Source organism: Mauremys mutica, chromosome 7 (assembly GCF_020497125.1).
Source record: "Mauremys mutica isolate MM-2020 ecotype Southern chromosome 7, ASM2049712v1, whole genome shotgun sequence".
Taxonomy (NCBI): Eukaryota; Metazoa; Chordata; order Testudines; family Geoemydidae; genus Mauremys; species Mauremys mutica.
This window is the reverse complement of record NC_059078.1, coordinates 117,833,761-117,846,303: the sequence shown is the minus strand read 5'-3', so window position 1 is coordinate 117,846,303 and position 12,543 is coordinate 117,833,761. Positions and strand designations below refer to the sequence as shown.

The following is a 12,543-nucleotide window of genomic DNA, read 5'->3' as shown; positions in this document are numbered from 1 at the left end:
GTTCTCAACAACTCATGCCATCAGTTACCCATTTAGGGCAGATTTGCACTCCCACTCTGGAGAAAGAGGACTGGGCATGGCCCAGGATGTAGGCTACCCCTTGCAAGGGATATTGCATGGCCTCTCTGAAATATAGTAGCTATAACAGCTAGGTGGTATTAATAAGCCACATGTACATAAAAGGATATTAAGGACTTTAGCAAAGCTTTTGATACAGTCTCCCACAGTATTCTTGCCAGCAAGTTAAAGAAGTCTGGGCTGGATGAATGGACGGTAAGGTGGATAGAAAACTGGCTAAATGGTCGGGCTCAACGGGTAGTGATCAATGGTTCCATGTCTAGTTGGCAGCCGGTATCAAGTGGGGTGCCCCAAGGGTCGGTGCTGGGGCCGGTTTTATTCAATATCTTCATTAACGATCTGGAGGATGGTGTGGACTCTGCACCCTTAGCAAGTTTGCAGATGACACTAAACTGGGAGGAGTGGTTGATATGCTGGAGGGTAGGGATAGGATACAGAGGGACCTAGACAAATTAGAGGATTGGGCCAAAAGAAATATGATGAGGTTCAACAAGGACAAGTGCAGAGTCCTGCACTTAGGACGGAAGAATCCCATGCACTGCTACAGACTAGGGACCGAATGGCTGGGCAGCAGTTCTGCAGAAGAGGACCTAGGGGTTACGGTGGACAAAAAGCTGAATATGAGTCAGTGTGCCCTTGTTGCCAAGAAGGCTAATGGCATTTTGGGTTGTATAAGTAGGGGCATTTCCAGCAGATCGAGGGATGTGATCATTCCCCTCTATTCAGCACTGGTGAGGCCTCATCTGGGAGTACTGTGTCCAGTTTTGGGCCCCACACTACAAGAAGGATGTGGATAAATTGGAGAGAGTCCAGCGGAGGGCAACAAAATTGATTAGGGGGCTGGAACACATGACTTATGAGGAGAGGCTGAGGGAACTGGGATTGTTTAGCCTGCAGAAGAGAAGAATGAGGGGGGATTTGATAGCTGCTTTCAACTACCTGAAAGGGGGTTCCAAAGAGGATGGATCTAGACTGTTCTCAGTGGTAGAAGATGACAGAACAAGGAGTCATGGTCTCAAGTTGCAGAGGGGGAGGTTTAGGTTGGATATTAGGAAAAACTTTTTCACTAGTAGAGTGGTAAAGAACTGGCATGGGTTACCTAGGGAGGTGGTGGAATCTCCTTCCTTAGAGGTTTTTAAGGTCAGGCTTGACAAAGCCCTGGCTGGGATGATTTAGTTGGGTTTGGTCCTGCTTTGAGCAGGGGGTTGGACTAGATGACCTCCTGAGGTCCCTTCCAACCCTGAGATTCTATGATTCTAGAGGTGCTCCAAGGAGGTACAAAATACAGGCTTCTGTAACCATATAACTGTCTGACCTTCCAAATACTCTCTCTCCACCTTCTTAATTAAGAAATTAGGATGTAATTGGAAATATCTGTCCTCTGGGCATATGAGCAAGTCTCAAACATCCAAAAATCACTTGATTATTTAAAACCATGTTTAGATTCTCCTGCACAACTTGAACCCTCATACCCACTTCATAGGTTCCATCCCCAAAATATGTTACTCCAAGTCACACATCTTATAAAAGAACATGCTACAAAAGCAAAGATTGGAATTGGGGAGCCTCCCCTTTTGAGGATCTGGGCCTTAGGTCTTCCTCATTGCTCATGCGAAGTATTTCCCAGCTGTTACACGTGAAAACAAGCATTCAGACATTGGCATGTTTATTATTTCAAAGTACACTATATACATAATGTATAGTCATGTCTTGAAAAACTTCATTTTATACAGAAACATATCTACAAAATTAACAATCAAATCAATAGTCACAGAGTATCTTGTCAATACACATATGTACATATTGGAAGATTGAACATCATTTTCACCAATAGAGAATGGGTAAGTAAATAAAACCCTTTTTTGCCGGGGGGGGGGGGGGGGAGGGGAAATCTCATAACTATATCATTGTGTATCATAGCTGAAAATTCTTTATATTTGGCAACATTTTCAGTTCTCTTTTTGATGGCATGAAAAGTTGGATTTCTTGCGCCACCTACTGTTACCATAGTTAATATCAAACAGTTGTGTGTCAATAGTAAACTAAAAAAAAGTCATGAATAAAAGTATTGCTTATTATTGATGGTTTATGGACAGGCCTGTACATCTGAACTGCCTTGCTGCTCCCAAAGTAAGTTGTGGGTGTAAGGTAAGAACACAAAGCAATTATACTGCAGAGCAGAACCAGTTTCAAAAGTTATACTTTTTTCAGCATGTGTTGCCAGCAACAAGCAAAGAGGATCAGTAAGCAGCTGCAGAGCAGAAAGTGTTTTGGGAACACAAACCAGATAGAAGTCTATCCACAAAAACTAAACTTACATACACTTAAATGGAGTTGAAAGGGAAAGCACAGCCGATGTCAGGTATACAACTACATATAGACACTATTCAGATACATGGGTCTGACTTTATAATCTGAAATAGGATATTCCATGGTGTGGAAAGCCCACCATAGTTAGGCAGTCAGAAGCAGATTTTCTTTAGGACCGGAAACCACAATCAGCTTGGATGAGTGGTGTGTGTTACCAAAAAAACAATTGCAAATTCTATTTCAGCCCATAGATGCAACTGGCTAAAGGTTTAAATGGGTATTTTCAGAAGGAGCTTGAGGCAGCTAACTACCTAGTACCACTAAATTTCACTGGACAGTGGGCACCTAACAGCTTGTGCCTCCTTCTGAAAACACCAGCCTGTGGGGATACTATACTTCCCATCGTTCAACATACTGACTATTTAAAAACCCACTCCCTCCTCCCATATTTGGGAGCCTGGCTGATATTTATCACTGTGCAGTGGCCAGCACAAAGCGTTTGCAACACTTATGTTACCCAAACAAGGAAAGTGGATACAATTGTCACACAGGCCTTGTGCTGATTCTATAGAGGGCTGGATTTCACTTTGATTTAAAGCTATTCCCCTAGAAAAGAGGCTGTTTAACAAAAATGTTTCTCCCTCCACCAAATAAATATCATTCTGACTCTTGCTGTATACCATGAAAACACTAGCATATTAGTCAGACATATTCATGAGGAAAATACAAGCCTCTCAATTTGCAGCAGCATCTTGCATATGAGAAAACTGACATCAGTAAAGTCAAGCAAAACTACTCTAACAAATTATTCCTACAACAATCTGCCATCATACTTTTGACATGATGCAAAGATGTGTAGAGGAGCTAACAAATACTGAAGTGTCATTTCCATCTGTGATAGGGGCATTAAAGAAAAAGCCTATACAAAACATCTGACTAGAATATAATGAACACTAGGATGTCCTGGTCATGTACATGTACACTTTATACAACCAAGGAAAAAAATCCTGCATATGTGTAGTGTTTAACAGAGGAAGCAGCACTTTTCAGCAAGACAAAAGGATAACTGGGTGCTCTAAAATCATTTAAGAGCTGGAATGACACAATGCCCTAAAGCAATAAGAATTTTTACAATATCATTGCACTTATCCCATCTGCATCACATTTCTTTACTACGTTCACATTAAACAGCTGCAGAACACATTAAAAGGTTACATTAATATTAAATACCATTTCTCTATTTGCTGGAGTAAGCTTGGTTTCAGATTCTAAACAGTGGAATCGTTCAATTTCTTGTTTTCATGCTTTAAAAAAAAATACAACAGATCTGGCACATGTAGGTATGAAAACTAAGTTCTGTTATTTGGAAGCGTGACCTTTGTTCCTGAACACTTTGGGGTCTAATTCAGTCAGACAAACTTACTAGTCCACTCTGACTTCAAGAGGAGCCAGAATTTCACCTACTGATTTCAATGGGAGTTGTGCCAATGTAACTAGGATTCTCTCCTTAAGAGGTTAACAGTTTCCTACCCACTTCCCCTCCTAGGAATGAAGGCGAGGTAATCCTGAGCCAGGGTGGCTAAGCTTTCATCACAAGGTTGCAGGACTGGCCTCATTTGTTCTTAGGTCTTGGGGAAAAAATGTATTTAAAAAAAAAACTGTAATAAGGTTGAACCACAGCTGGGGCTCTCCTCCAAGTTTTAAATCAATAGTTTTTAGCTTTTTCCAAATAAATATTCAATTTAAAAATAAAAAGTAAAGATGACAGTTATTCAGGACTCGTAAGGAACTCTAAGCAGACCAGGCCTTGCTCCTACAACCACTTACATACATTGCTTAACTTTACATGCAGGAATAAATCTCCCTGACAATCAGAATTGTTCTCATAGCTCAAGTTAAGCACTCATGGGTAAAACTTTCAGAAGGGACTTTTGACAATATGTAGGCACCTACATAACTTAGGTCCCTTGGTAACTTTTAGCCTGTGTTTGCAGGTTAGAGCTCAGTTTGCACATGAAGTAAGAGGGTAGGAGGTCAGTGGTATGAGAAACATTTAAAAGATTAATGGACAACACTGCAATAAGGTTTTAAATAAGTGGCCTTTCAAATTAAAATGGCTAATGTTAAATTGTGGAGTGTTTGTACATGTGCACTAAATACTTTTCATGAGACGAGGAAGTGCAAATATTTAATAAATACAGTATAAACCCTAAATATATTTACAAGATGAACTGGTCTGACTCAAGCATTTTAGTTACATGGGCACGAATTCCATAAAATATGCATTTACTGTAGAAGTGGAACCATTCCAGTCCATCTCAATTACCTTTTTCTAGTATTAAACTCTAGAAAATATTGTGACTCAGCCTCAAGGTGACACCATTCTTGTTATTTCCCCATCACTTTGTGAATGAAGGGTGGGGATATCAACTGAAATTTCAAATTATGGTCACAATTCCATCATTTTGACAGACTAATTCATATTAGTAAAATTGAGTCTGATTTTTGTACAGCTTCTACAGTTCCACCAATAAATTGCAACTCACCATTTAAATATACCTTTATGGTCAGTTTTACTAGCTGGGCTATACTTACAACTAAGATGACTAAACATAATGGGGGGAGGGTTTTTTTTTAATGGACTGGAATGTCTTGGAATAAGGGAATACATATATAAATAATGGACAACTTAACTCATACTTTAAAAATTGTGTTAATTGATTTTGTAAAATAAGTTTGATTTTTTCAATATCTACCTGAGTTCAAAGTTATTCAGATTCATATGTCTAGAGATCTGGAGTTTATGAAAAACTTGGTGAGTTGATACAGTCTGATATAACTGAAAATGCCTAGTATCAACAGAAATTTCTCATTCTAATTTCTTGCTAGTTTCCCTGCCCCTTTCCCCCCCACAAAAAGTCAATTCATATTACATTTCCAGGGAAGCCATTAAGCTTTTGTCCAATGGTAAAATATGCATCATGTCCTTAATTATTTTTACAAAAGTTTAATTATAAAGCCCCTTTCCCATGCATATGTTAATTGCTTGATCAACTTAAATATATCAAACTCTTAGAGTAGGGAAGAAAATTCTGAAAGCCCTGGAAGCTCAATAGCACTGGATATGTTCCACAGCAAATCAATTCCCCTCCCCTCTCCCCATCCCTCCAAGCTTTATCATTAGCAGGCTGTTTAATTGCACAGTGCGGAAATTAAAATCTCACTGAAATGGACTCTACGTGCAGTGCACACTGCAAAGCCTCTGGATGCCTTAATTTCAGAGAAGAGTTCTAAGAATGTAGCCTATAGTAAAGTTCATCAATGGCTGAGGCAAAACAAACGTCACACTTGATCCTACAGAGCCTCTCATGTCCAGAAGGACAATTGGTGTGGTTAAAGGTTTGCAGGATTAGGCTCTACCATTGGTTGACACTCGGTTTACAGGAGAAACTTCAAAATGACAGTCTGCAGCACCTGTTTCTTTGTTCTCACTGTTCCATAGTTTGTTACACTTTCTTCATCCTCCGTTCCAGTTCATGCTGGTGCTTAATAAGCCGTTCTATTTCTGTTCCTAGTGTCTGCAGATTTTCCTTTGAAGAAAAGAGGAGGGGCAACAAGAGGGAAACATCAGTAGATGCACCATACAATATTGAATTTAAATTACCACTTGCCATTAATATGAGTTGATTGCAACCTGAAAATAGCATGCTCACTTGGCAGTGAAATGGTGGGGAAGAAACCCTTCTCTCCCCACATTAACAGTGAATGTGATGCTCTAAAGGAGAGTATCTTTCTTATAGATTTTATGATTCTACTGAGCATGTTGAAAAGTTATACTGCTTCAGTTCAAAACTAATAAACATACAAAGATACAAACAGGAAATCAGAGAGCAGCTTATAGATACATTCCTTACTAATTGTTAGTCATGAGCCTAGTGGTAGGAGAATCATCCCCATTACACACACACACACCCCAACCTGTACAGAAATCAGAACATGCGTCTCTGGAGCATATTTTTGCTTTCATTGAGTGCTATTGATATTACAAGACAAACCATAGTGACTTAATCTCTAAAGAGACCTCTTTTTTGATACTTGCGTTCAGGGCAGTATTTATTTCAGAAGAGCAAAAAAATTGACTCCTAGAATGAAAGGCTATCATAGATACTCACTTTCAGTGTAATATTTTTTAATAAAGTATCCTCTAGCACAGCCTGTAGCTTCCTATTTATCTCCAGCGAGAGTTCTAATGTGAGCCCGCTGTCTGCGGGATGCGATGTATACAGGGATGCCATGATGCCACCACGCCTGCTCAAATGGACTTTGTTAAAGTCAGAGGCTTCTGAGGACAGCGTGCCAGCTTCTTCCCGCAAAATGTAACTCTGAATAATTCTGGAAAAAGAAGAGAAATCAGAGTGAAACTGCAGGTGTTGAGTTATAAATACTTCCTACAAAGAATCCTGTACTATACTATATTTGGGTTACAACAAAATAGATCTTCACATGCATGATCTCAAGAGCAAAACCGGGATACAAAACTCCAGACTTAGAAGGGTGTAATCAGATGGGGAGATGGCTGAAGCCATTTCTTGCCCCCCCACCTCCCGATTCATCTCCTTTTTCCACACATTAACAGCAAACATCACCCAAAATAAAGATTTCCAGGCTCCACCCATAAGGAGAGACCAAGGGTGAAATCCTAACTCCCATTTAAGTCAATAACAAAGCTCCCACTGCCTTCAGTGAGGTTGGGATTTCACCCCAAGAGTACACTTAGCAACAAAAAACCACCCCAGTACTGAAGGCCATGACTTTGGCAAAGGACTAAGCTCCTTGGGGAAAGGGGCCATCTTTGTTTTTTGTATTTGTACAGCACCTAGCACAATGAGGTCCTGGTCTGTGAGTGGGACACCCAGATGCTAGAAAAAGCAAATAAATAATAAAAGGGTGTGAACTGCAACTGTAACAGTTCTTGGAGACAGAACCTTATTATGTGGTTTGACTAGAATCCAAAGTATTTCCAGAAAAGGTTCTGTCAGTTTTATTAGCAGAAAAATTGAAGAGTGGGATTTTGCAAAGCATCTGAGTGACTCAAAAGCACAAATCCCCCAAAGTTGCAAGCTGTGCAAATGTAATTCAACCCCCTTCTGCCTATGCATTATAATGTAGTTTTTAATTACATGATCACAAGACTTTTCCACAGGCCCCTGCCTCATTGTGTGCACAGGATAGAGCTGTTCTGGAGATAAATAAGAGCTGTGTAGTTAAGGAGACCCCTGCCTCGTCTGGTGAAGTTGGAAGGTGTGCAGTGAATGAGGCAAGGGATGACAGGAAGATGGTGTCATAGGTAAGGCAGCTGAATGCTATCCTGGATAACTGGATACCCTACCTCTGCCACAGAGTTCTTTTGTGATGGGGGGCAAATCATTTAATCACAATTTTCACAGATGTGTGAAATCGTGTGTTCCTCATTTCCTGGATACTCTATGTGAGACGATTTGCAGAAATGTTGACCACTCATCACTGCAACTGAAGTCACTAGTGGCCGTATTTTGAATGTATAAAGTGCTATATAATGCTGAGTACTCAAACACTCGGGCCTGACTTTTCAAATTGGACACTAAGACAGTAGGCACTTTCAACCTTGCTCTCAATTCCCATCTGTAAAAGGGGGGTAATATCCCCTCTTCTCACAGGGATATTGTAAAAACACACTGGCGTTTTATGAAGTATTCAGCTACTGTAGTGACGAGCCCCTTAGAAAAGCTAATGAGGAAATTAACAATTGCATCTTCAGAGCAGGGTTTGAATATTGTGCAGTAAATAAGGCCTAGGGCCACTCATTGAAGAGAGAGGATAAAATAAAATACTGAGTAGCTGCTTATTGGGTGAGCACTGTCCATCTTGCTCAGAATGAATCTGCGCTGATTCAATTTACATGAAAGGCAGTAATTACTGAGAGTCAGAAAATTGCATTAGGTTTCTGAAAGTTTTTTTTCCCGAATTAGTCACTTTTAAACCATGGCTGCTTTTCAGAACAGCCTGTGTTTTTATACATGAGACACCAAACACATTACTTGTTTTTAGTATGTTTTTGAAGTGCCAAATTTATTACTAATTGTTTGGCTTTGTTACAGTCTGAATGAGCCAGCTTGTTTAGCATTTCGATTTTAGTGCCTAAGCAACCCAGTGAGGGATCAAGGCCCTGTGTTACAAGGTACTGTACTAGCACGACAGAGGGTCCCTACCCCAGGGAGCTCACAAGCAATGATCTTTTATGAGACACCATCTCATGAGATGGCATCACCATAATAGATGAGTGCATGTGATAATGGTTAGATTTAATAGCAAACATTCCTTCAAAAAAGGAGAGTCCTCCCCATGACCCCCAGCAATACTGAACAAGCAGACCTTAGACAGGAACCTAGCCAGTAGGTTAAGTGATAGGAGATCCTATAGCCTGCACGGCATGGAGAAGAGAAAGCTTATATCGTATACTAAAGATGGACGGGCTTTGGCTCAGATATTTTATTACACTAGGCATCAGTTATTTATTATTTGTATTACAGTTGCATCCAAAGGCTCCCATCAGGAATTCTACTAGCCTCTGCATCAACAGGGGACCTCTCAGCATAGAAGTGATGCATCACAAGCAGCATCTTTTTGAGAGGGAAGAACGTGACTCTCTATACCAGTGTCACACCTCAAACGGCCAGAGGGCGTCACTGTTAAAGCAGAGAGAGGCACCGTTGGCAGGGTGAGAGCCTGCAGCACAAGTTCAAGGAGCAAATGAGACTAAGTCACAGATTCAGGGCCTTCCATTTGGTGCTGCGGAGTGTAGTGGCTGTTCACAGAAAATAAGGTGAAAATAAGGTCTGCTGTGGTTGCAGTTGTTTTATCATTTAACATTTTTCTATCAAGTTAATTTTGTGCGTTACGTAAGAGTCAGAGTGTTCTGGTGCAGGGCAGTAATTGAGAGCCAAGACTATGTGATCCAAATGTCATACATACTTGGTTTTTTTCCTGATTTCCTCCACCAGTTGCTTAATGTGATCTTCCATGAATTCCATCTTTTCATTTTTCCGAGCATGAGCCTTCTGTAGTCTTACTATTCTCTCAATCAGGACAGCCTTGTCCACTTCTGGGAAGCTATCCACAGCTCCTGAAGATCCAGTATTCTCAGGCGAGCGATCTTCGTTGCTGCTTCGAGCGTTAAGGGACCCTACCAAACAGTCACAGGTTTATTAGAACATACACAGTTGCCAAGTACACTATTCCATCTCATCACAAAAGCAATAGCTCCAGACTGTGCCCAAATATTTTCTTAATAAAATGTTGATCTCGTTTAGCTACTCATGGAGTGGCTGCACGTAACTAGTACCATTTTCACTATATAGGTTCAGACAATGGTAAACCCCTCAATGTGAACACAGCTATACTGGAATAAAGGTGCTTCCATCAGTATATAGCCTATTTCTGTACAAGAACCTTTATATGGATATAACTCTGCCCATGCTAGAGAGTTGGATCAGCTCAATTGTATTGTGTTCTAAACAGATATAGTTAAACCTTTACCAAAAAACTCTGTATAGACCAGTGAAACTATTACATACAAGAGTGCTGCAGGGTTAACCCCTTTCAGGTTGATAGCAGGAAAAGTACAAAGAAGCTCTGGAAGCAACTTTAAAAGTGACGGGGTGGAGAAGGATTACGAAGGGAAAAGAAAGGGCTACATATCTCAAACACAACCTTATGGACTAAAGGTACATCAACTCTGATAATTAACATATTTTAAAACAAGATGATATTGATCAGGTAAATAAATGCCAATGATACTGCAGAAATTTTTTTTTCTTCATGGTAGAACAATAAAGGAATAAATTTTACACAAGCACACTGATGCCTGTAAATATGCCAGCTGATTTACCATTTACACAGTGTCAATTGTCAATTAGTGCAATTAATTAAACAATAATGGAGGCAACTACTGATTTTTGTTTTGCCTTTGGCTACATTTAAAAGTGTCATCTAAGGTACCTCTGCAGCAAGTTAAAAAAGACAGGAGTAAAAACAAACTAGAATGTCTATAATAAGAACACATGGCTTCAATTACATTAACAAGTGCCATTATTAGGCCTGAGACCCCTAGATCTATATTAAGTTTTTGAACCTCAATGAATTCCCCAGACTTTGCAACATAAGAAAGATATTCCTTTCTCTCAGTTATACATACATTGACTTTTAGTTAAGGATTACTCATATGGGCAAGCACTGCAGTTATCAGGTCTATGTATCTTGAGCCTCAAAGAAAAAGGGGGATAGCAAATGAAAATGGACCTCAGGACTTTTGCCACCAAGACTGACAATATTCCATAAGTCCTGGTGTTCTACAGGAGAAAGTTTTGTTGAAGTGAACAAGAGCATTGTTCAGAAGTACATAATCCACAGAAATAACCAATAACTATTAAAAAAACAAACACCCTAAATCTGTGCCAGTAAAATAAGTTTGAGTTATTGAAAACTGAACAGTGAAGGCAGAATTGTTGGTTGTTATATTACCTGATGAGCTGGAACGACTCCCCATACTGCTAACTTCTTTATCACAGCCGCCATTTTCAATCTGATCCAATTTCCTTCGTGCTAATAAGAGAGCATTATGAGGGTTACCAAAATGGGGAAAAAATCTTAAGGAAATGGATCCCACACATACACACCACCCCAATCCACCAGGAGCTGAGACAGTTTTCTTTAATTGCCAAATCATACATGTGAGAATACTAGTGACTAACAAACCATGCGAACATTACTAAGTGCTTGGTCTAATGCCCATTGAAGTCCATGGGCTTTGGACCAGTCCTCAAGTGAAGAGGTAACACAGAACATGTGCTGGGTTGTCTTGAGCTAATATTTAAGCCATGCTTTATTATTGATATGGCATGCTATTTAAATAGCTAATGAGTAATGTGTAACAGCTCTGCTCTCTGGAAATCAGTTACTCCGTGACTGCTATCACTACTGGGAGCGGACAGCAGTGTCTGTGCCCAGATGTTGAATAGTGCTGGGAGAAGAAATATGAGCTCGTGTGTTCATACCTGTATAAGAAGGTAAACAGAATGTCCTCTCCCAATATATGAATAGTACACAACAGTTATGGTTTCACCTAAATTCCAAACACCTCATTAAGCCAAACTGCACTCTAAATTCAGAGCACGTGCACTTTTGAATTATAAATGTTAACTTCCCGAAACTACAAAATTAATAATCAGTCTCTATGCATTTATACATTTAAACAGATAAATCACTTCCTTAAAATTAAATAACAAATGCCACCACCAACAATTCTGGCTACAGCAGGCATTTAGAAAGCTTCTGATGCATCTTAAATAGCCTTCTGTATAGTGATCAGGAATCACATGTATCTGGTTACCATGGATGAAGTCTCAATTGTCACATGCCATTTGACTTCACAGAATATCCTTTTAGCTGAATACCAAGAATGTGTAGATCCCTTCCAGTACTTTTACATTTTAATCCTTTTAATTTGAAAATTACACACGCAACGTGCAAGCAATTTACTGCCTATGAGATTCAATTAATGACCCAATCTGGCAAGCCCTCCATCCACAAATCTCCTATTTGATACAAAGAAGGCCTGCAAGGATTGCACACTAAGAGAATATACGGATGCAGGCAGGAATCCTTCTCTAACAGTGTATGCTGGGAGTGAGGAGGACTGTTAGTACACTCTAGCGCAGGGGTTCTCAATCTTTTTCAGAGCTCCCCACCCCAACATGCTATACGAACTCCATGGCCCACCTGTGCCACAACAACTAGTTTTCTGCATATAAAAGCCAGGGCTGGCATTAGGAGGTAGCAAGCAAGACAACTGCCTGGGGTCGCACGCCATGGGAGGGCCTGCAAAGCTAAGTTGCTCAGGCTTCGTCTTCAGCTCTGGGTGGCAGGACTCAGGGTCCTGGGCTCCAGACCCATGAGGTGGTGCTTCGGCTTTCTGCCCTGGGCTCCAGCGAGTCTAACACTGGCCCTGATTGGCAGATCCCCTGAAACCTCCTCGCGGTCCCCCAGGGTGCCCCCGGACACCTGACTGAGAACAACTACTCTAGTGGACACAGGACTAGATCTGAGGAGGGGGGGGGA

The 12,543-nt window shown here is 40.5% G+C and overlaps 1 protein-coding gene across 2 annotated transcripts in view; it reads right to left on the bottom strand.

Annotated features, from left to right (window-relative positions):
• Positions 1-1,735: 1,735 nt before the first annotated feature.
• Positions 1,736-12,543, bottom strand: part of CCDC186 (coiled-coil domain containing 186) — a 57,308-nt gene continuing 46,500 nt past the window's right edge. For both annotated transcript variants that reach the window (XM_045024644.1, XM_045024645.1), the window contains exons 13-16: positions 10,948-11,028; positions 9,400-9,610; positions 6,561-6,780; positions 1,736-5,978 (exon numbers count right to left, since the gene is read on the bottom strand). In XM_045024644.1, coding sequence (XP_044880579.1) covers positions 5,895-5,978; positions 6,561-6,780; positions 9,400-9,610; positions 10,948-11,028 — 596 coding nt within the window. In that variant the 3' untranslated portion in view covers positions 1,736-5,894. The remainder of the gene's footprint in view (positions 5,979-6,560; positions 6,781-9,399; positions 9,611-10,947; positions 11,029-12,543) is intronic.